The sequence below is a fragment of the Ascaphus truei genome, chromosome 2, assembly GCF_040206685.1.
Source record: "Ascaphus truei isolate aAscTru1 chromosome 2, aAscTru1.hap1, whole genome shotgun sequence".
Classification (NCBI taxonomy): Eukaryota; Metazoa; Chordata; class Amphibia; order Anura; family Ascaphidae; genus Ascaphus; species Ascaphus truei.
In genome coordinates this window covers 343,159,175-343,184,145 of record NC_134484.1, presented here as the reverse complement: position 1 = coordinate 343,184,145, position 24,971 = coordinate 343,159,175, and the positions used below count along the sequence as shown (strand labels likewise).

The following is a 24,971-nucleotide window of genomic DNA, read 5'->3' as shown; positions in this document are numbered from 1 at the left end:
CAGATGTACATAAAAGGACAGTTTCAATGACATCACTAATGTATTTGCCTTTCTAGTGAAACATAACAGAGTAAGGCTAGGTCCCCGCTGCAGCCTGCGGCGAGCGTGGCCTCTGCCTCCGCCTCCTTTATCCTTTCTTTTAATGAAGTGCTGCTCCTCCATCAGGTATCTGGCCGCTGGGGGGCTGGGGATGTATTGATTTTCAGCCCCTATTCGGGTCTGGTAGGCCCACAAAGGCAGCTCGTTTGTGTGTCTTTTTGTATTTACCTACAGCAATCTCACACATTACCCCGCCCCCGTCATGGCAGCGCCCACCCAGCCTGTTTTGGCCACACCCCGCGCCTAAAACTCCCTACAGACCGCAGATCGCGGTGATGTGCCGTGCACGAGCAGCCAGGAAGCAAGGCGGGCGCGCGGGCACGTGCAGTGGGACCTTAGCCTAAGGTGAGTACTACCACCACGTGGTTTAGAGATCTATGGTGAATTTTGCCGTGTTTTAAATCCATGCCCTTCAAATAAGAGCTACATTCATAACTATGCTCTCCTGTTTTATTAAAAACTCCTAAATAATAATAATAATTGATGTGTTTCCTTTTTGTTTGGCATCTGTATTTATGTAAATTAACCATGTCCTTTCTAAACAATCCTGTGGGGTCTTCGTATGAATTAAAGTGCCTAATTCTAGATACAATAATTAATAGCAATTCAAACAGATAGATAGGTGGGATACACCTTATAAGGTTTGTAACCTAGACAAAATATTACACATGATCTAACGATCAGGCAAATATACTTTGCAATGCCATACAGTATGTTTTAGGCTTTCACAAGCAAAAGGTGCTTTTCAGGGGTATAATGTACTGTAGCTATTGTGTGTGAGCAAATGATGACCAGTCTGTTTAGATTTATGAGGTCTACTAGAAGAAGATATATTCTCATTTTAAAACTGGCAAGGGAATCAGTCAAGAGATTATAGCAGAAGGTGTCATCTGATTTAATGGTCTATGCATTCTTTGCAAGTCTTGAAAAAGCTCATTAATTAAAGCATCTGTAGCATTAATAGTCTTATGGCTAAGGTGATAACTGAAAGAATGACAATTTATCATATAGGGACTATCTCCTCTAGTTGTTCCCCTGATACATATCTGCATATTAAGCAATGGCATCTTTGAAAAGCTTAGTTGGGATTAGGATATGTCAGAAGTAAACATTGGCTTGATATATGCTCACATTGAAATTGTATGGAAATCTATTGTATTCATAACCTCTTAGTTTACTTTATTTTAACAATAAAATACATACTTAAAAATACAGCAAATAAAACTAGATTTTAAAAATGCAACTGAGAAGTACACTTTGCCACTCCTATATTAAATTAGCAAAACTACATGCAATTCATTTTCCTTAACTATTTATATTTTTATAACTAATTAATCGCCACAGTTATCTCAGTCACTGTTCCATCCATGCTAAACGTGTTCAAATAAACATTGTACTGTACAAAACCAACAGTAATGAGTAACGAGCTGAGGAAAACATAATTGAAGTAGTGATTTTGAGTATGAGACAGAAAATACATTACTCTTTCTGTAGTGGTTTCAGCACTATTCAATTAGTGCTGAATTTCATCTAGTACAATGAAGAGACAGTTTTTAATATATTTGATGGGACATACTTCAACACAAGTAAGAGTAACTGTACCTTTAACGTTCAGTAGTTTGAATTAAATGTTTCTCATACGTAAAGACATTTAAAAGCCAACAAAATCCCCCACGGTATCAGAATGTACTGGTAGATAATGGATAGTGCACATAATTATATATCCTTGAATCATTCAAATGTATAAATAAGAAATAAATTAGACCATACAGAAAAATGTATGCAATGCACAAGATAACGAACGAGAAAGAAAAAAAATGCATAGTGTCTATGTATCAAGGTAAACATACGAATTTTTGCATGCGTACACAGCCTTCAAAGAACATGTTGGGGCATAGACACAGTATAAAAGATGAAGAACAGTCACTAAAACGATCATGTGGAAATAAAAAATATATAATAGTGTAATTCAATTAATTACAGGTGAAATATGTCTTCATTCGGTCTGTGGCTATTATACTCACAAAAGTGAGAGTGGATCTGTACACGTAATGGTATCTTTAGGTGTTACCCCTTCGGTTTTAAAGACAAGTTTTCCAGCTTCAGCAGTGATGTAAGTATAGGTTCCTTAAATAGTTAAGCACAGACAACCAAACATAGTGCAGACTGTTTAAGAACTGTATTAGAATAGTAGGTGGATGATAATACACTCACATGATTTTAGTAGTTAGTTAGGCATTTAGATATACAATTGGATCTCGCCTCCGGTTTTGCTGTCTGCTTCTTCCCTGCTTATCCCCTGCTCGGCGTGCGTCTCACGGTTGCGTTTCAGCAGATCCGGATGTGACGTCAGGGGGTTTGGGCAGTTCCGGTCGGCGAGTCAGCTGTGAATCCTCTCTCAACGTCACTCTACGCGTTTCACCTTACTCGGTTTCATCAGGAGTGCCGATGCTACTAATCTTTGGTGGTTATATACCTTAAGTTATTCATTGATTGGTTCAAAACTAGGTATATCGCTATATATACTCTAAGTAACTATATTGTAAGCGTATTTAATACATAGTTTGTTAATACCTGCTTACATAAGGATTTATTAGTGATTTTATGATATAAAAACATATATTCTCCACATCAGACATGTGGAGTATAGTGGATGCTAAGTGCATTGAACACATTACCTCCATATCTAAACATATATGGAGTTCAAAAGATAGTGTACAGTATTTTATACAGAGGAATAATAAAACAATACTGTTAAAAAAATTTAGATTTAAAAAGATACATAAACTGGCTAGATCTTCCAAAGGGCTTCTTTAATTGTAAAAATTGTATAGCTTGTAAATTTGGTTCTATTACAGTAGATAACTTTGTCTCTAATACCACCCACAAAAGATACCAGATCAAACAACAACTTAACTGTAGATCAAAGTTTGTGGTGTATGTTTTGGAATGCAGTTGTGGGTATCAATATGTGGGTAAAACTATACGCCCCTTGAAAATTCGAATATTAGAGCACATTGGAAATATAAGAAGGAAATTAGTCACACACAGTGTCTCAAACCACTTTTTATTATTCCATGATTCAAAGCCCCAAGGACTCACTTTCAAGGCTATTGAGCAAATAATGCCACACTGGAGAGGGGGAAACAGAAATTCTGCTCTAATTAAGAGAGAATCGTATTGGATATACGAACTGCAAACCATCTCCCCTCTAGGTCTCAATATAGAGTTTGACATTAAACCCTTTTGTAATATATATATATAACTCATGCAACTTTTCTGTCTCCCTATAGATCTCTAAACAGATCTTCAAATACTACATTAAAGATGGTTATTCTAAACTATTTAAATAATAGTAAATATGTATTTGGCATGAATATGTTAAAATTCTACCTTTGTTCTTTTTATAGCTAGATTAGTTTATGTATCTTTTTAAATCTAACATTTTTTAACAATATTGTTTTATTATTTCTCTGTATAAAATACTGTACACTATCTTTTGAACTCCATATATGTTTAGATATGGAGGTAATGTGTTCAATGCACTTAGCATCCACTATACTCCACATGTCTGATGTGGAGAATATATGTTTTTATATCATAAAATCACTAATAAATCCTTATGTAAGCAGGTATTAACAAACTATGTATTAAATACGCTTACAATATAGTTACTTAGAGTATATATAGCGATATACCTAGTTTTGAACCAATCAATGAATAACTTAAGGTATATAACCACCAAAGATTAGTAGCATCGGCACTCCTGATGAAACCGAGTAAGGTGAAACGTGTAGCGTGACGTTGAGAGAGGATTCACAGCTGACTCGCCGACCGGAACTGCCCAAACCCCCTGACGTCACATCCGGATCTGCTGAAACGCAACCGTGAGACGCACGCCAAGCAGGGAAGAAGCAGACCGCAAAACCGGAGGCGAGATTCAATTGTGTATCTAAATGCCTAACTAACTACTAAAATCATGTGAGTGTATTATCATCCACCTACTATTCTAATACAGTTCTTAAACAGTCTGCACTATGTTTGGTTGTCTGTGCTTAACTATTTAAGGAACCTATACTTACATCACTGCTGAAGCTGGAAAACTTGTCTTTAAAACCGATGGGGCAACACCTAAGGATACCATTACGTGTAATAGCCACAGACCGAATGAAGACATATTTCACCTGTAATTAATTGAATTACACTATTATATATTTTTTATTTCCACATGTTTTGCGCTTCCCATCGACCATCACCTCTTCACTTACCTGGGATTGAGAGAGCAATCCTACCTTGGGTTACAGCTGCATCAAAAGTTTGTTTGTGTCACCACATTTATTTTTACTTTGGTTATAAATTGTTAATATGGTGTTAACATATGTTTTAATTAGAAATAGAGCGCCACCACTTGATATATATTTTCTTTGCACTAAAACGATCATACAATTCTCATAGTAGCTTTTACAGTATATTAATGTATGCCATAAAGTGACTGTGGGAAATACAAATATTATAATATAATGAATATGCAGGATAAAAAGAATGCGGGTAAAGAAAGAATGCGCATTCGGGGAAAAAAAATTATAAGAAAAAAAAATACAAGGACTGAAAAAATATATTTCAAATGCGACTTGAAAACGCAAATGAAAAACACTGCGATGATTGTGGAAGCTGTATTTTAAAGGGAGAATAGGTGCATAAAACAAAAAAAAGCTACAAGTACTGTACATCCAATTTGACAAATTATATAGTTAAATATTTATCTGTTCATCTTCTTATAAGCAAGGGTCATTTAGTTAAATTCTTTGACCAAAGTATTTTAAACCTACAACCACGTCAAGGCAAGGCGGGGTTTCCACCTCTCCGGGTTTCACCCGGAGACTTCGGGTTTTCTCCGGGCTACGGGTTTGTCCCTGAAATCTCCGGGTGGGCGGGTGGTCTGGACGGCAGTGAGCAGTGGCGCGTCCACGTCAATGACAAGAGCCGGGCGGCAGAGGATTGGATGGCTGTGATGGAGCGTGCTGCGTGCGCATGCACACGAGCGCTCCCAAGTACCCCCAATTCGTAAGTAAAATCCTCCTTGACTTTCTTTGTCTCCACTGCAGCCAGCTACAGGTCCCTCACCTGTTCCTGTCCAACTCCTGTCCTCCATTGCGATGCCAAGCTGCTCACCGAGTCACACTCTCACTCTCACTCTGTCCTCTCTGACTGTCCTGCTGGGGCTCCTGCTTCAAGTGCCTGTTCCCCTGCTTCAAGTCTGTTTATTTATGACTAAGCTGCACTGGGATATATACATATATATATACACATACACATACGATGAGACCCATCAAGGTCGAAACAGCTGTCTGTGGGTGGTTTTCTGGGTATGCACCTTAACCCTGGCTTTGCTCAAAGCTGTGACCATGCAGCAAGCTTAAGCCTATAGGGAACCATGTTAAAAATGGTTTTTGAGGCAAAAAGTGACACTGTGTGCTCATTTGCATGTCATTTCCCAGAATCCCTTGCTGCAGTGGAAGTGCTGTATGCTGGGTGATGATGGGGAAAGCCGGGGTTGCAGACCTGCCTAAGACATGCAGATGAGCATACAGTTGTATTTGCATATATATATATATATATATATATATATATATATATATATATGCATATATATGCATACACACATACACAAAATATATATATATTTATTTTGTGTATGTGTGTATGTATATATATATATATATATATATATATTTATGTTTATATATATATATATATATATATATATGTGTGTGTGTATATATATCTGTATATATATATATATATATATATATATATATATATGTGTGTGTGTGTATGTGTGTATGTGTGTATGCAAGTGTGGCAATGTATCTCACTCCATCCTTCTGCCCTCCAATACTTTTCATCTTATGCAGTAGTTGGTTCATAGTCTATAAATGAGTGCTGCTGGGTTATTCTCGGTGGGGATAGCAGTCTTGCATGTAATGTCCCTAGGACTGTGACTGTGTATATTAAAATCAGAGCAAATATGGGGGATAAAGCACGTTTCAAGATGGTGCAAAAATCTTAATCTGTGTTAATTTGTGAGTATGTACAGGTACGATGCTAGCTAATCTTGTTTCTAACATTTGGCAAAGATCACTTAGGAGCAGAAGTTAAGATCACCACATATCTGGAGGATTTATTTGACACGAAGAGGAAAGAAAACCACAGCAGTTACAAGCCAAAAGTTAACAGATCTAATTTTAAGTTAAAATGATGCAACTTGCACGAGTTTTTGAAGCAATGTTCCAGTTTGCAACATTATACTTACTGTGCCTTCTGTGATAATTACTGTAAACCATGGGACTTTTGTAAAGGAAGAATGCACGTTGTAAAAGGGATGCGGTTATTTTACCTGAAGGTCTTTTTGTTCTATTTCTTTCTCAAGAATCGAAAGGCACTTTGTGAAGTCAGTCAAATCTTGATCTGGTGTTTCTATAAGCTCACATCCCTAGGTACAGAATGAGAAGTAAAAATTATTCAGTTTAAAATATTCTGAGCAACATACAATAGCATTTGACATCGTTCTGTTGACAGAATGAACAAGCGAATGAGACTAACCAATAATTCGACTGAGCCATTGATTGAGCCACCTGTGCTGAAGCAGGGATATCCTGAAAACCTGAGCTGTTGGGAGGTCTTGAGGACTAGAGTTGAGCACCACTTGGATAAATAATAATATTATCTTAAATAGCACATTTTATTTAATGTTGTAGACAGAATTTTTTCACATATGTGCCTCATAGATCTTACAACAGCGGTTCTCAACCTTTTTTTGAAAACTGTTTTCTAAAATCTCGGGGAACTCCTTCCCCTTCTGACCGTACTCATGCCCTCCTCGCTTACACACATACACACTTACTCCATCTCACAAGCACATGTCCAACACACTCACCCACTCTCATCTTATACACTCCACGTTCGCACATCCTTCTCACCCTTTAACACACACACATACTCCACATTTATCACCCCTTCTGACACAGCACCCTCACCACCCTCCTTAATCATAACGCGAAAACCATGTGTGTTTACAATGGGGAAAAAAAGCTCAAGTCTCCCTCACATCCCCACACAAAGAAATCATAGCATACATCCACACGCAGCCATCCCACTCCCTCTCCACACACAGCCATCCCACCACGCTACCCCCCAACACACACAGCCATCCCACTTCGTCCCCACACACAGCCATCCCACTCCCTCTCCACACAAAGCCATCCCACTCCCTCTCCACACAAAGCCATCCCATTGTTTACTCATCAAAAGTTTAACTGCATTGAGACACAATCTAACAGGTCATGTAATCATGACAGCTAGATGCCTCTTAACATCTCATTGGCATTCAGGAATCCTTCTAACTATGCTACAAACTAGAGTATGTGTAGAAAGATGGTGGAGCACTGCAAAGAAATAGGGCTGGAGGCAGATCCGTGAAAAATAAAAATGCTTTAATCCAAATGCATGGTAGCAACAGCTACATTAAAAGGGTCCTCTAACGCGTTTCGCGCTTTGATAGCGCTTTATCAAAGAGTTGCACAATCCTGGATTTAGAAGCACCATCAAGAGATTCACTTCTCATCCTTTGCTGTATGCTACAAACTAGAAATAAACTATGGTATTTAAATCCTATTGAACAGTTGATGGTGGGTTTGAGATAAGACCTCTGTGAGTTTGATAAAATCTAGAAACCTTATTTTCTCTTCCACTACACCTAAAAATCACACCTCACTAATTTAACTGTTAATCTTAACCCATCTGGTTTCACAATTGACCCAATGCCTGGTCTCATTGGGCTAATCCTGAATTCTGTTACTCCCTAAAAAGTATAACACACTTTTCTTGGTAGTTAAATAACAAGCAGTATACAGTATTGTGCTGAAAAATTGGAAGGATTTGCTCCAGTTTTAGACCAAACTAGTGATCTATTATTTGTATTTTATTTATGTTTATTTGTTTCTTATCGTTGAGGTGTTCCCCTTAACCCCCTCTGTACCCAACATTTTGAAATTCTCTCAATGAAAAGAGAGTAAAACAAAACAAAAAAACATCTACAATTTACATGTAAACATGTTTATGCTTTGAATAGTTAGTTGAGAAGTAAAAAAGCAACACTTTAATAGCTGGGGCAGTAATTCTTTACACGGAAAGCAGGGGGGTCCCCGGACCTGAAATCAATGCAGTTCAGCTCCGGAGACCACCTGCTAGAATACTGTATTATTAAAATGAAAGCTACGAGATGATTAAGCCAATTGTGCAAAGTGGGGATATCCTTAAAATTTTACCTGTTGGGGGTTCCAAGGGACTAGAGAGTTAGGAAAATCTGTTGTAAACAGTGCAATAATTAAAAAGCCAGAATGGAGAATCACAGCCAGTATTTGTATAACAAAAATAATGTGTGATTTACGCAACTGTTATACTATGCAAATATAGTATTTACTATGTAATGGTCTCACAAAAGTCATGTAATAAAGATTTAATAAGGCCTCTATCTCTACATGTACAATTTAAAGTAGATTTTTTATGTGATTTCTTAAAAGGGACAAATTCTCATTACAAGATACTGGAATTAAATTAGTGTTTAATGGTCTCAAATTACCAGCACAGTGGGAAAATAGATGCATCTGATGTGCCCATGGACCGTCATGGCTGACAATGTTGCTCATTAATAGCTCTCTTTGAATTGAGATTGCAATTACAACACCAATTATAGTTTAAACAAAAGTTATTTATTTACTGTAGTTTTGCTGTGTGATTTTTTCAGCCTACATACAGTACAGTATGTGGTTGAAAATAATGAACAGTTGCATGAAAAGATGAATGCAGTGCCATCTAGAGGTTTATATACAGTGCCCCGTAGTTTCCATGTGCTGTATTGTATTAATTAGGGCAGACAAATCATGATATATAAAAATAAAATGCATGTACTATCAAATGTCCCTATATATATATATGCCAAAGAAAGAGATCGCTTCGGTCCTGATTGTGGAGTCACTTGGGAAGGTTCTCTTTCAGAGACTCCTCCCTACTACGCTGGGGGTCTGGAAGAGATGGAGGTGCTGTACCATGAGTGAGTAAAACTCAGCATTACCTCATAAGCCAGTCCTGATGCCATTCCCCATACCATCGCGGGAGACTCAGGGATTCTGTAAACCAGCAGGTGCACCACACTACACTTCATGTAACTCGGGCCAGTGTCCACATAGGGGGGGCAATATGAGATTGGCCCGGGCAAGCACCGTCACACACACACACACACACACACATACACACACACACACACACACACACACACACACACACACACACACACACACACACACACACACACATGTGTGTGTGTGTGTGAAAAAGAAAGTACACCCTCTTTGAATTCTATGGTTTTACATATCAGGACATAATAACAACCACCTGTTCCTTAGCAGGTCTTAAAATTAGGTAAATACAACCTCAGATGAACAACAACACATGACATATTACACCGTGTCATGATTTAACAAAAATAAAGCCAAAATGGAGAAGCCATGTGTGAAAAACTAAGTATACCTTATGATTCAATATATATATATATATATATATATATATATATATATATATATATATATATATATATATATATAAGCAATACGATACCGTTTGAGCGAATATCAGAGGCAGCACTCCACAAAGTAGTCAAAAAAGTTTTGTATTTAGTGAGACATAGTAACCAACGTTTCGGTCCTCCACACGGGACCTTTCTCAAGGTGATGAACAAACAGAAAGGTCCCGTGTGGAGGACCGAAACGTTGGTTACTATGTCTCACTAAATACAAAACTTTTTTGACAACTTTGTGGAGTGCTGCCTCTGATATTCGCTCAAACGGTATCGTATTGCTTATTTGTTTTATATAGGATTTGCACCCACCTTTATCTACCTGACGGAGTGCCTTGTTCTCATCTATTCACTATATATATATATATATATATATATATATATATATATATATATTGAAAAAGAGAAAAAGGCCCTAAATAAAGCACTCTAGTATTTGTATCAGTACAAATCACATGAAGTTTATTAAATGTATTGTCACAGAACAAAAATGGTTAAAACAAAGCACAGAAATGTTTAAAATACAGCATGGATCCCCTGTTCATTACAAAGCTAAACAACTCCCTCAAAGAAGATGCCCAAAATACACTCAGATAGTATTCTGAAACACCTGACAAAATATATACCTGGTGTGACACCCAACAGACTAAATAGTCACGGCTAGGGCTATGTGATCATCTGCAAAAGGTCTGATATGCCTACTAACCCCTGCAGTGTAGGGTTTGTCTAGGCGACAAAAAGTAGCAGGTAAGTGACAGCAGAGATACACAGATTAAAGCCTGCAAAGCACATATAAGCCTATAGCTAGAAAGAGTGATACATCACCTATGATCAGGTACAGTGTGGTCGGTACATTCAGGGGGGAACAAGGAGGGATGTTAGAGCATAGTAATATGACCCAGAGAGGGGACAAACCAGGGGATCCTGCCTGCTGGACCTGCTCCTACGCGTTTCGGCACACAGCCTTCTACTGGGAGTGGTCCCACTGGGGGTGAACCACTCCCAGTAGAAGGCTGTGTGCCGAAACGCGTAGGAGCAGGTCCAGCAGGCAGGATCCCCTGGTTTGTCCCCTCTCTGGGTCATATTACTATGCTCTAACATCCCTCCTTGTTCCCCCCTGAATGTACCGACCACACTGTACCTGATCATAGGTGATGTATCACTCTTTCTAGCTATAGGCTTATATGTGCTTTGCAGGCTTTAATCTGTGTATCTCTGCTGTCACTTACCTGCTACTTTTTGTCGCCTAGACAAACCCTACACTGCAGGGGTTAGTAGGCATATCAGACCTTTTGCAGATGATCACATAGCCCTAGCCGTGACTATTTAGTCTGTTGGGTGTCACACCAGGTATATTTTGTCAGGTGTTTCAGAATACTATCTGAGTGTATTTTGGGCATCTTCTTTGAGGGAGTTGTTTAGCTTTGTAATGAACAGGGGATCCATGCTGTATTTTAAACATTTCTGTGCTTTGTTTTAACCATTTTTGTTCTGTGACAATACATTTAATAAACTTCATGTGATTTGTACTGATACAAATACTAGAGTGCTTTATTTAGGGCCTTTTTCTCTTTTTCAATCTATTATACTGCCCTTATAGCACCACCGACACATCATTGTAGTTTGGATTTTTCCAGTGTTGGTATTTAGCTGTGTTTACATGTCTTGTGGATGCGGGGTCCTCTCTTTCTCTCTTGCATATATATATATATATATATGTATATATATGTATATATATATATGTATATATATATATATATATATATATATATATATATATATATATATAGTGCATTACAACTGAGGCATATACACTTGAGATACATGTAGATGTGCACGCTGGCTTACTTTATTGCACCAGCATGGCGGCTGACCAGCAGAGGAGCACCATGTGCTAATTCAGCAAAGAAATAAAAATGGCGGCTATATGTGATGTGGTCCTGCGCGGTGCGGAGAGCCCAAAATGGCGGTTCGCGCCAGAAATGAGAAGTGCACGTGCTGTGTGGACAGCGGAGGAATCATGTGCGGAGATGCCTATAATGAGTAGGCTGTGGAGTGGCGTGAAAGCTATGGCCACACCCTTTTTGTCCAGCCTGAATTCTCTGGGAGCATCAGAGGAGGAGATCAGTGAGGACATTGCAATTATGTGTGAGATGTCGGATGACGTACCTGATTGCCAGTCGGTGATTACTACGCAAGTCAAAGCTGCGGTTTGTGTGGACTGCAGAGTGATCCAAAATGGCGGTTCCCGCCAACCTGGGAAACCGTGTGGGCTGTGTGCAGAGAGAGATTCTGCAGGGACTTGGCCGGGAAGTGTCGCGAAAGCCGTGGCCGTGCCCCCCTGTACTGTGACTGGCTCAGAGCCGATTCTGAGTCCTGACGTGTAGTTGAGTGACCCTCCTCTAATCTCCACCAGAGGGAGGGGTCACTGCACCCACCAATGGAAAGCTAACCTGAGTGAAGGAGGAGCTGGATGTGAGCTTCCTCTCCTTCAGTTGCGCAAAGCTGGCGAGCAAGAGAGACTGATGTGTTGTGTGTCTCCCTTACCAAGCGCAACTACTGACTGTACTATGGCGGACTTTGATATTCACCCCTACCAACTTCCAGGAGGCTTCCTAGTAGTGAAGATGGGTGATCGAGAAGTTCTCCGGTGTCTATGCATGCAGTGTAGACTACCGGGCGGATAAGCCAGTACGACGGCGAGATGCCCTCAATGCGGAATCCACTACTTGTGGGCCGTGGAGCCATTCGTACCTGGGCACGCAGAGGCGGGAGGAACTACAGCCATGCTGACGGCTGTAGAACCGCCAAAAATTAAAAAGGAGAAGAGTTATCCCGGAGAATGGGGATCGCTACTGATGGTGGTGCCAGAGAAAGAGGGCGTAGAGGCCTGTGACCTTAGCGGGAACCAGGAACCTCGCTGTCGGTCCCCTGCGGGGGTACCCTTACCCTCATCGGCATCATCCTCATCGGACGACGATCATGGGAGCAGTACATCGGTGGTGATGCACCTACCGGCGGACCACTGCAGCAGTGCTGTGGAAGAAGAGCGGCTTACCTTTGATTTGGGCCCGCTACAAATCGACATCCCTCGATAACAAGCGCTGGTGCGACCGGAGCAGCGGAAGAGTCCCACGGCTGTGGCGACTCCCAGTGCGGCGGAGGGACATCCGGAGACGGGACCAGAGGAAGAGGAGACCATTGCAAGCCAGCGGAGTGGTGAGGAACCTCTTTACACCCCACAGGCTCCAATGGAGGCGGTCGTAGTGAAGGCCCCAACCAAGGCCCAAGCGGAGCCGAGAAGCGTCGCGGGACATCCAGCGTCTGACGTGGAGGTAGAGGAGGAAGTTCAGGGATGGGACGACCCCACCCAAGATGGCGCTACCTCGCGAGAGGATGATGACGTCACTTCCGGTATATCTAGCGGAACCGACCGGGAGCATCCGGCAGTGGCGCTGAGAAGCAACCGTCTATCACAGCAGGATATGGATAGATACCGGCAGGCTATGCGAGGCCGCGGAGGAAAAAGGGTTGATGAGTCTGCTACACCCAAAGCTACAATGGGTCGTGGCATCGCCAAATTGTTAATTTACCTACCCAAGAACAAGAACACTTCCCCATTCCCCTTGCCCAGTGCCAAGGCCAATACCCCTGCCCCTATCCCTGCCATGTCACCTGTGGGGTCACGTTCAAGCCAAGGGTGGTCTGGGGAGTCATATGACACATAGAAGGAGCGGCCTGTGTCGGCTATCGACTGGGGGGACTGTATTCCTTCGGATGAGGGATCGGGGAAGGAGGTAGTACCTTATGTAAAACCACCCAAAATGAATCCCACCATTGACACACACATTGTCAGAGGGAGGCCTAAGCGTTATGGGGCCTCTACCCATTCTAGTGTCACATCTGGGGTCTCATCTGGGGGGGACTCAGAAGGGCATGAGACTGCTCTGGTGGTGCGAAACCAATTACGGGAGCATAGTACCATGTGGTGAGCTCCCTTATATGAGGGCTATTCAGGTTGGTTGGAACGCACTAGATTTATCCTCATGCGGGGGGAGGTGGCTGACCATTGGTGGGATGTGGGGGTGTACTCGGCTGAGGAAGGCCAAGAGGAGCTCGTGAGGAGGTGGGATGAGATCCAAAAGGGGATAGTCATACCAAAAGGGTCCTCTATATTGTACAATGTCATTGCCCCTGTAGAACCATTGTCCTGGGTACTGCCAGGTAAAGCAGGGAACAAAAAGTTGGTGAGAATAAGCAGGGCTGAGAGAGCCATAGTGGCTAGATACAAGCAATCTCACGGATTTGAGTACCCGTATATTCCTGAACCCATAATGCAGGAAATTGAGGACAATCGGGATACCTCGCTAAGGGAAGCGGTGGAGGATTATTTTAAATCAAAGTCTAGTCGCTCTGATTACCGCACAGAGGAGAGGGTGTGTTATCTGATGCGGATTTGGAGTGTAGGCCGGAACACTTATATGCACAAGCTAGAGTACCGACCAGAGAGTGGGCCGCCCAGATCGTATTTTATTACTATTTTAGATCACAACAGGAGAGAAGTGAAGAAACCTGATCCCAGGCACTATTACTAAAGGGGATTCTCCTAGGGAGTAGTCCTAGAGATGGTAGGGTTGCATTGGAGGATGTTCTGTATTACAGTAATGCACTTGTGATGTAGTAATGTATCTGTATTTTGTATTACTATGTTTTGCAGGTTGTTCATTTGAAGGAAGGCCCAGCAAATTTAGAACCAAGTGGGGACCATTGGATCCACCAAAGGGAGATTGTAGCCCTGTGTAGTTTTGGGGTTACATGCCTTTCTCCTCCTGTGCAATAATCTCTATTAAGGGCAGGTTTGCCAGGAGTAATCATGGGGTTTACCCTCACCCTCCTGTGCTGTGTAATATCTAGTGAAGGAAGTGACATCAGGCTCTGTGTCCACATACAGTGACATAGGGGTGGTGCCCACTGAATCTATTTAATATGCAGCACATCCTATATTTAGTTAGTTGTCTCACCCACCTGAGTGAGACTGGTCTGACCCAGCACACTGTCAAGGCTTTGGCAGCTTTTGTGGCCCTCCCTTAGGGGAGAGGTGTGGGCAGACTATTCCTCTTACTCCATCAGGGAGTAAGGGAAGAGCAAGGACAGCTTCTAGGGCCCTGACTAGGAGTGGTGTCCAGGGACTTCCTTTGGGTTGGCAACCTGAGATGAGCGGCTAGAAGACCGGTCGCTATGATGGGCGGCTGTCCATGTATGGTGACAATAAAGGATGTCAAAGAAAAAGATCACTTCTGTCCTGATTGTGGAGTCACTTGGGAAGAAGGTGCACCTAGAGGTTCTCTTTCAGAGACTCTTCCGTACTACGCTGGGGGTCTGGAAGAGATGGAGGCGCTGTACCATGAATGAGTATAACTCAGCATTACCTCATAAGCCAGTCCTGATGCCATTCCCCATACCATCGCGGGAGACTAAGGGATTCTGTAAGCCAGCAGGTGCACCACACTACACTTCATGTAACTCGGGTCAGTGTCCACATAGGGGGGGCAATATGAGATTGGCCCGGGCAAGCGCTGTTTATATATATATATATATATATATATATATGTGTGTGTGTGTGAAAAAGAAAGTACACCCTCTTTGAATTCTATGGTTTTACATATCATAGCAGGTTCCTTAGCAGGTCTTAAAATTAGGTAAATACAACCTCAGATGAACAACAACACATGACATATTACACCGTGTCATGATTTATTTAATAAAAATAAAGCCAAAATGGAGAAGCCATGTGTGAAAAACTAAGAATAGCTTATGATTCAATAGCTTGTAGAACCACCTTTAGCAGCAATAACTTGAAGTAATCGTTTTCTGTATGACTTTATCAGTCTCTCACATCGTTGTGGAGGAATTTTGGCCCACTCTTCTTTACAACGTTGCTTCAGTTCATTGAGGTTTGTGGGCATTTATTTATTATGCACTGCTCTCTTAAGGTCCAGCCACAGCATTTCAATCAGGTGAAGGTCTGGACTTTGACTTGGCCATGGCAACACCTTGATTCTTTTCTTTTTCAGCCATTCTGTTGTAGATTTGCTGGTGTGCTTGGGATCATTGTCCTGTTGCATGACCCAATTTCAGCTTTAGCTGTCGGACAGATGGCCTCACATTTGACTCTAGAATATTTTGGTATACAGAGGAGTTTATGGTCGACTCAATCACTGCAAGGTTCCCAGGTCCTGTGGCTGCAAAACAATCCCAAATCATCACCCCTCCACCACCGTGCTGTGTTTGGTTTTCGCCAAACGTGGCGCTGTGCATTATGGCCAAACATCTCCACTTTGGTCTCGTCTGTCCAAAGGACATTGTTCCAGAAGTCTTGTGGTTTGTTCAGATGCAACTTTGCAAACCTAAGCCGTGTTGCCATGTTCTTTTTAGAGAGAAGAGGCTTTCTCCTGGCAACCCTTCCAAACAAACCATACTTGTTCAGTCTTTTTCTAATTGTACTGTCATGAACTTTAACATTTAAGATGCTAACTGAGGCCTGTAGAGTCTGAGATGTAACTCTTGTTTTTTTTGCAATTTCTCTGAGCATTGCACGGTCTGACCTTGGGGTGAATTTGCTGGGACGTCCACTCCTGGGAAGATTGGCAACTGTCTTGAATGTTTTCCACTCTTTGAATAATCTTTCTCACTGTAGAATGCTGGACTTTAAATTGTTTGGAAATGGCCTTATAACCCTTCCCAGATTGAAGGGCAGCAACAATTGCTTCTCTAAGATCATTGCTGATGTATTTCCTCCTTGGCATTGTGTTAACACACACCTGAATGCTCCAGACCAGCAAACTGCTAAAACTTTGGCTTTAATAGAGGTGGTCACACTTGCTGATGATCAATTAATCAAGGGCATTTGATTAGCAGCACCTGTCTGCTACTTAGCATCTTCATTCCTATGGAAGCAGTAAGGTTGTACTTAGTTTTTCACACATAGCTTTTCCATTTTGGCTTTATTTTTGTTAAATAAATCATGACACAGTGTAATATGTCATGTGTTGTTGTTCATCTGAGGGTGTATTTACCTAATTTTAAGACCTGCTAAGGAACAGGTGATTGTTATTATGTCCTGATATGTAAAACCATAGAATTCAAAGAGGGTGTACTTTCTTTTTCACATCACTGTGTGTGTGTGTGTGTGTGTGTGTGTGTGTGTGTGTGTGTGTGTGTGTGTGTGTGTGTGTGTGTGTGTGTGTGTGTGTGTGTGTGTGTGTGTGTGTGTGTGTGTGTGTATTTACACAATATTTTGCTGGGAAGCAAATTAAAAAAGGCAATCCATTTTAGCAATGTATATTGCTTAGCAGCAATGTGTGTGTGTGTGTTTGTATGTATGTATATGTATATATATATATATATATATATATATATATATATATATATATATATATATATATACATACACACACACACACACACACACACACACACATTGCTGCTAAGCAATATACATTGCTAAAATGGATTGCCTTTTATAATTTGCTTCCCAGCAAAATATTTGTGTTGATGTTGTATGTTCCTCATTGTTAAGATTAGAAGTGAATGTGTTGTCTGAAGGGTGGTACTATACAGAAACTGTACATGGAAATTGATTGCGGTATAGCATACTAGTTAAAAATCCACCTAAAATTATCTTTGAAGTATAGTACTTGATACTGCTGTTGATGTAACGTAATGTGTATTTAGTAAAATGTTCCTCCAGTCAATAATTAAATCAGAAATGACAATATTAAATTAGAAAAATTCTATTTAACCAAACAATGTGAAAAATAAAGTAAATACTGTAATCACAGAGTATAATGGCAAGTAAAAAGTATATTAGAGGTATATATTTACCACGTGGTTTTCAAAGAAACACTAGCGTTTCAGGACTTCCTTGCTATCTCCTCAAGCTTAATAGAAGCAATGTCTAATAGACCACAATCCTAGTCTAACATAGCAATGCATAGGATTGTGGATATGATGGCTGTAAATTCTGTTATGCAGTACAACAGTATTTAACACAACATTTTCAATATACCTTGTGACAGCTCAATCAGTTTCATGCTCACATTCATTTATTATGAATGATATATTGGGAAATGTAGAACATTTTTCTGTTGTTGTTAGCCTCACACAGTTGCAACTCTCTTATTCCCAATTCAGCATTACTGTCCATCTAAATCGGTCAAAGGCTATCATATTACAACTCCCTACTTCTACATCTTGTTCAACTAGAAATAATAATATTTAGTATATGCAAAGCAAGATATGTTTCAAATACCAGAAGTAAACCTGCATTGGAGGGAAACAGGTTGATTGCAACTGTATATGACGTTTTCGTCACTGGTTGAGAATCAAGGCGGTTATTACACTGATTACAGGCAGGGCATCGCTATATTTCGTTAAGGCTGAGGAAAGGGCAAGGAAGCCCTGAAACGCTAGTGTTGCTTTGAAATCCATATGGTAAATATGTACCTCTAATATACTTTTTACTTGCCATTATACTCTGTGATTATTGAATAATGGATGCTTCTGTATTTTTCTTCCTTTGGCAACATGCCTTAATAAATGTGATTTACATTTTTCATGATCCTGCCTCCAGTTCTCTAAATTTGCTGTGCTCCCTTTATCTCCCTTTGCTCATACTCTGTGATTATTTACTTTATTTTTCACATTGTTTGATTAAATATAATTTTTGTAAATGTACTATCTTTTGTAATATACTTTATATATATATATTACAAAATATATATATTCTATCCCTTTATACCAATAGGGACTACATAGTAGCCACACACATGCACAGAAATGCAACACCCTCCTACTTTACATTTCAAAACCTACCCACACCATTGTTATACACTCCCCCTCCACACACACCTTTTGTAAAGCGCTGTATACACTGTGGATGCTTTATAAATTAAGATTTACACACGCGCACGCACGCGCACACACACACACACACACAGACACACACACACACACACACACACACACACACACACGGACCATTTAACACCCCAGTCATAAATCGCATACTGCACAGGATGGGGGGATAGGCTTCAGTCACAGATAAATTCCAAGATTCACTGTTTATAAGTAATAACCTCTCTTGTATTATCTATTGTAACACCGTCGGAAGAAGAGATCAGTGTATCTTGAAAGCTCGCACAAAAAAAACATTTATTTAGCCACCGAACGGTATAGTCTATTTGTTTTTGAGTATTAAGCTTATATATTTTGTATATGTTCATTGTACCTGGTGGTAGAGGTACTGGAGCACCACAAATACTTATCAGGAAAGGGTGAGTGCAAGTTCTACTTTTTGTATCCTATACTGTAGTTAATGTTGAAAGACTGAAATAAACTGAAAAAAGACAGTACCTTATCCTTGTAAAATGCCTTGACCTCTGGCATTATGGAATCAAAATCTCCACTGATGTAATCAGGCAGAAACCTAAAAAAATAAAAAATAAAGTGATATTTATATATATATTAATATAGTTGTTTCTACAAAATAAAAAAAAAAAGGTGTATCATGACATTTATGTTGTATGGTGCAATTTCTGGTTTCCGAACCGGTGACTCTTCAGTTTCGAGTTACAGAATGTCGGTACAACCTTCTGCACATGGAATGTTATGACCATAGGGTGTATGTACTAAGGTAATTTTCAAAATGGCAAACGGCCATGGTTCACTGAAGTGAATGCATGAAAATAAATGGCCTGTTTTTGTAAAGCAATTGACGTAATTTCAAACCCGTGATTACTTATTCTGTCTTTACCTCCAACAAGCCGCCGTATGTGGCATTGCACTTTATAAACACAAAAAAGCAAAGTAGCATACAGTATCTGGGTATAAAATATGCACTCCCTCTCAACACGGTTAGTTAACTCATGGTAGTGATAATTTACAAACATTAAAACTTGTCAATGTTTTTATTAAACTTTAGACAGTAAGCATGATAATTGTTTTTAAGTTTAAGCATCAAATACCTGTAAACCCTACAATCTAAAATTTGGTAGAGGGAACATAATCTTTATATTGCTCATTAGTCAGCTAGGCAACGCATTATGTGAAGGTATATATATATTTATGTTACAACAGGTCATCTGAAATTAGTCATTTTATTTTATGAAACATACTTGAAAAAAAATGTGATTTTATATCAGTGCTAAACTCATGGAGTCTTCTGTAAATTAGTATTGCTTGATCCGAGGAAGAGAGTAGAACTTTCAAAAGATTGCCCTAAAATATAATTTGCTATTCCAAATAAAAAAGGTATCATTTAATACATAAGTAATCAAGAAATGATAACAAATATACAGTTGTAACAATAAGAAAAATCAAATACTGAAGCAGCCACAGAGAACACACCTAAAAGTACACAATCCAAACATAAGCTTCAAATCAAAATGTTGATAAACTTTAACAGGATAACATTTGCATTGTCATAACGGCAGACATCTGAAAGAGTTCCCCAAGAGCTGTTCCCCTCTGCACAGAACCAGCATGCTAAGGGTTAATGTATGGAATTGCTTGCTGCTATGTGTTTTGTCAGCCACATGCTCTGCAGTATTTATGACTCTGGACTAAGGAATTTTAACGCCCAGCTGAATTCACAGAACCCCTTCAGTCTATATCTGTGTCGCCCCAAAGGGGGGTAGCCTTTGGCAGCTGCCAAATGGTGTCAACTGTTTACTAACGTTCGCGGTTCGGTTACTGGGTTGGGTAAAGTCTTCTAAAACAACACATTGCAGGCCTATCCAACCTCTTCTAACATCATTTTAACCTTGTCTGTAAATGTTACATAGGCCCATAATCATATATTATCTGTAACTGCCCATGAAATGTTTGTAAATTGAATGTATTACCACTGTTCATTTAATGCAACCATGCATTATCATAACTCTGGGCCCAGAACATTCTTGAAAATGAGAGTTAACGTTCAATGTATTACTTCCTGGTAATACATTATATAAGTAAATAAAAACAAATAAAAATGTAAGCTTTTGGCTATCAGAGGGTAAAAATTTTATATATTTTGTTCATTACAAGATTTTTCATAAATAACTTACTGTATATTTTTGTAATTTGCACAATAAATATACCGATCACAAGATTTCACATTTTAAACTGGGGTTGATGGCATCCGCTGCTTAATGTGGAATTTATCTTTTTCTTGTTGGAAGAGAAAAAATCCAGTTTGGTTGCAGGTTTAACCACTGGAGCGTCGCAAAGTAATATCCAGATGTACAGGGTAATGGGATCAGTATTTTCACTTTCCAGGACATTTTTCAGTTTCCTGAGAAATGTGACCCCTCACAATAATCTATCGGACTCTGTCCCGCCTCTTCTGTAAGAATGCACGCACCAGTACTAGGTAATTTGTGCATGCAAAGTCACTGCCCAATGGGGGCAGCCAGCACGTGCATGCCACCCTGACCACCAATCCTATTTCTGTTGTAAATCCAGAATAGATTCAGTGCTACCTGCCTGCACTCATGCATAAAGAACCACACAAAGCCCAGACTGTCTCTCTGCGTCAACATGTCTGGGCCTCAGTTGGTTGTGTTTTCCCCATCCGGTCTCCAATTCTCGTCCGACTGCTTTGCCTCCCTGGATGACTTGCTGATGTTTCTAGCCAGGGTCGCATTCTCCTCCACTCTCACAACTCATGGCTTGCAGAGTTCTATGCTTCCTAGAGTTCAGTGGCACGTTGAGATTCGTGGCCCTGTGCATGCAGGGTGACTGCAGAGAGTGCTGCTGCTGTATGTGCACAGAGAAGCTGCATAGAGTGCTGAATGTCTACAGGGAATGACAGCTGCATGAATAGAGAGAGAGACAATTGCTCGGAGTGCAGAAAGTGGTACATTCACCACAAGAGTTGTATATTTATTTATACAGATCGCTTAGATTATGCAGAGAGATACATTGACAAATTGTATTTATTGAATTTCCAGAAAATGTAGGTTTTGTATAATTTTATTTATATAGCATGAATATTGTAAACATTGCTTTACAAAAGTACAATATAAGGTAAATAAAGTTCAAACAATGGGCATACGCGCAATAGTTAATGACAACATAAGGCAAAACTACGGAACCCCGTAAACAAGGTAATTATTCGTATTCCTCAAAACACAATACTTGCTTTTCAAATGGTCCCTGACCACATACCCGCAACTACATAACTAATCCATAGGGAAACCAAAAGAAAATGTAATTTCTATTTTTCTCTCAGATCTATTCTCACATATATTTTTCGCTCCATATGCATGCGTATCCTTCGCTTGCCACCATTTTGCTTCTGCCAGGGAATGGTGCGGGAGTGGGAATAGGCTGCAGGTTGTAACACTTAAGTTAGACAAAAAAAAAAAAATAGAGACAAAGCAAGCAAAGGAAAGGGCAGTAAGAAACACAGAGACACAGAAAGAATGCATAGGAAATTGTGATCCAGAAGCAAAGAGACAGAAAGCAAAAGCAAGCACACTAAAAGTGTTAGCAAGAAACAAAGTAAAAAGCAAACAGAGTGAAAAGGACAGAGATACAAATCAGATTGTATTACTACTATTAATAATATTATTCATGGTCGGCCTTAGGCTTTGCGGGGCCCAAAGCAGCACGCTGGTCGTGGAGCACCCCTAGTAAAAAAGTTAAGGGTACTTACCTTGAATAGCGGCCCTCCCCCGGCAGCGTCATTGCGTCATGACATCACAGCAGCATGTGATGTCACGTTGCCATGGCAATGTATCATCATATGATGTCACAGCGTAATTTGACGTAGGTCACCATGGCAACGCGATGCTACAGGAGGCGGCCCAGTCCGGAAAAGGTAAGACCCCTCTCACAAACGACCACAGACACAGAGACACACAGAAACACCTCTCTGCCAGTCCGCAGGCTCCACACTTCCACCTCTCCCTCCTACTTTCGGCGTCAGGGATCAAACTTCCACCCGACTAAAGGGGGCACCACGCGCTTCCTCCTCTCCCTCTTATCCCTCCTCCCGTTGGTGCCGAGATCCAACTTCCCCCCGTTCAAAGGGGAAAGCTGAAGGAGGGGGGGCCCCGCACTCACTCCTAAAACTCCCCCCAACTGTCAGGTGGAACTTGGATATCGGTGCCGACAGGAGGGAGAGAAGGGACCACAGGGCCTCTGAAGAGTGCGGCCTTACCCTAAGGCCAGCCCTTTTAAAAATAAGTATATACTAGCCAATAATTTCACGTAGTTACATTACACCGGTGTTGGGTAAAGTGGTTGACATACAGATAGAACCATCTGAACACTTTCTACTCTCTGCTAGAATACTAGTGAGTGTTACTTGCTTTACCATTTTTCATGCTTTCTGTTAATTTACCATTTTCCTGCTTATTTTCAGTTACTGATTTTGGAGGGTGGCAGGGAAAGAGGTTGGAGAGGCCCTGCAGCTACTCGCCCATGTATTGGAAACTAAAGTGGTGCTATCAGGGATTGGGAGTGGACATAAGCATGAACAGAAAAAGAATCCATATCGATGCACTCACCTATATTAAGTATCAAAAATAATAAAAATGTTATTGACAAATAGTCAATACAGCTAAATGTAGAGAGATCGTGCATGAATGCTCAGGTTATACTCCTAATGTGATAATACACAAGGTTGATACGAGATATCATATATAGTGCCGAATAGGGCACTGGTGGGTGTGTCAAGGAGCTAGCCAAACAGTGAAATAAAAGTATCTAATCAGAAATAAAGGCAGACCTTTGCGGTCACCTGTGTTCTAATTAAGACAATACTTCAATAGTGGTATATGTATACTTATACGTTATAAGAAATGCCTTTATATATCTGATTAGATACGTTTATTTCACAGTTTGGCTAGTTCCTTGACACACCCACCAGTGCCCTATACGGCACTATATATGATATCTCATATCAAACATGTGTATTATCACATTTGGAGTATAACCTGAGCATTCATGCCACTATCTCTCTACATTTAGCTGTATGACACTATGTAGCGCTACCATTTAGGTTTTAGTTAGTTATTGTTTTCTATTTGTCAGTAAAATGTTATTATTTTTGATATTTAGCATACTGTAGGTGAGTGCATTGATAGGGATTCTTTTTCCGTTCATGCTTATGTCTATTTTTAGTTACTGCCATAAATTGACACAAATCCAAAACCAAAGCCACACAAATCACATTTTTACAAAACCAAATCCAAACTGAAAACACGGAAATATTTTATAACCAGAACACAACATTTTTATTTCAAACCCGTTTCCAAAACACCAGTGAAAGTGCCGATCCTTAGTGGATATACATGTAAAAAGTTGGTGACGTCACCATAATGGACTTTTAGCGATGTCCGGACAAGAGCTTTTTGGTAGAAAAAGTCAATGACATTCTTTTAGAAATATATCTGTATCTGGTTGTGTCTATATAACAGTTGCTTTTTTCACCTGACGAAGGGACTTCAGGCTGAAACATACAGGAGATAAATTATGAACAAATGATCCAACTGAACCGTGTAAACTTTTCATTTTCATTTTCAATTACAGGTCACGTGTCTTTCAATTACATTGAATTCTTAGATGAGTCAAGTGTTCTGATTACTGAGTCCACTGAACACTGCTGTAAGTGTATCTTATTGTTATGGTATAATTAAGAGATCACAGCGTTTATTGGATATACAGTACAGCAAACTCAAATGAAGCCATCCACAGTGTTGGGTTTATAAATAAACTCACGGAGTTAATTACACATCCAACACATAGGATTATGTTTCAGAAACACAATTTTATACACCATCTTAAATATGATTTGATTTTATATACACCACAATGAATTTATTTTCTTTTTACTGTACTGTAGATTGTGTATTTGTTTTTCATGTCATAAATAAAAACCATATACACATTTGATAACTCCAAAAATGTCAGCATCATATCTCCTACTTAAATTATAAAATCACATAAAGACATTCACATAACTTGATACGTACATTAAATTAACACCTAAAAACTCAATTATAGATGACAAAATTATAATAACGATGGAGTTTTCTCATATTTCTGTCCTATGTTCCCTTATCATACCATTGCTTAGTATCCATTTCTGTTTTCTACATATTCACCTCTCAACTGTCTTTCTAAACACCAGGTTATATGTTCGAATGCCTAGCTCATGGTCTATTTGTCTCTTTCTGGCAACATTTCA

At 40.0% G+C, this 24,971-nt stretch overlaps 1 protein-coding gene across 5 annotated transcripts in view; it reads right to left on the bottom strand.

Annotated features, from left to right (window-relative positions):
• The window catches only part of TPK1 (thiamin pyrophosphokinase 1), a 519,153-nt gene that overhangs the window by 272,796 nt on the left and 221,386 nt on the right, over window positions 1-24,971 (bottom strand). For all 5 annotated transcript variants that reach the window (XM_075586749.1, XM_075586753.1, XM_075586752.1 and 2 more), the window contains 2 exons: window positions 19,148-19,220; window positions 6,497-6,592 (listed from right to left, as the gene is read on the bottom strand). In XM_075586749.1, the coding sequence (XP_075442864.1) occupies window positions 6,497-6,592; window positions 19,148-19,220 (169 nt within the window). The remainder of the gene's footprint in view (window positions 1-6,496; window positions 6,593-19,147; window positions 19,221-24,971) is intronic.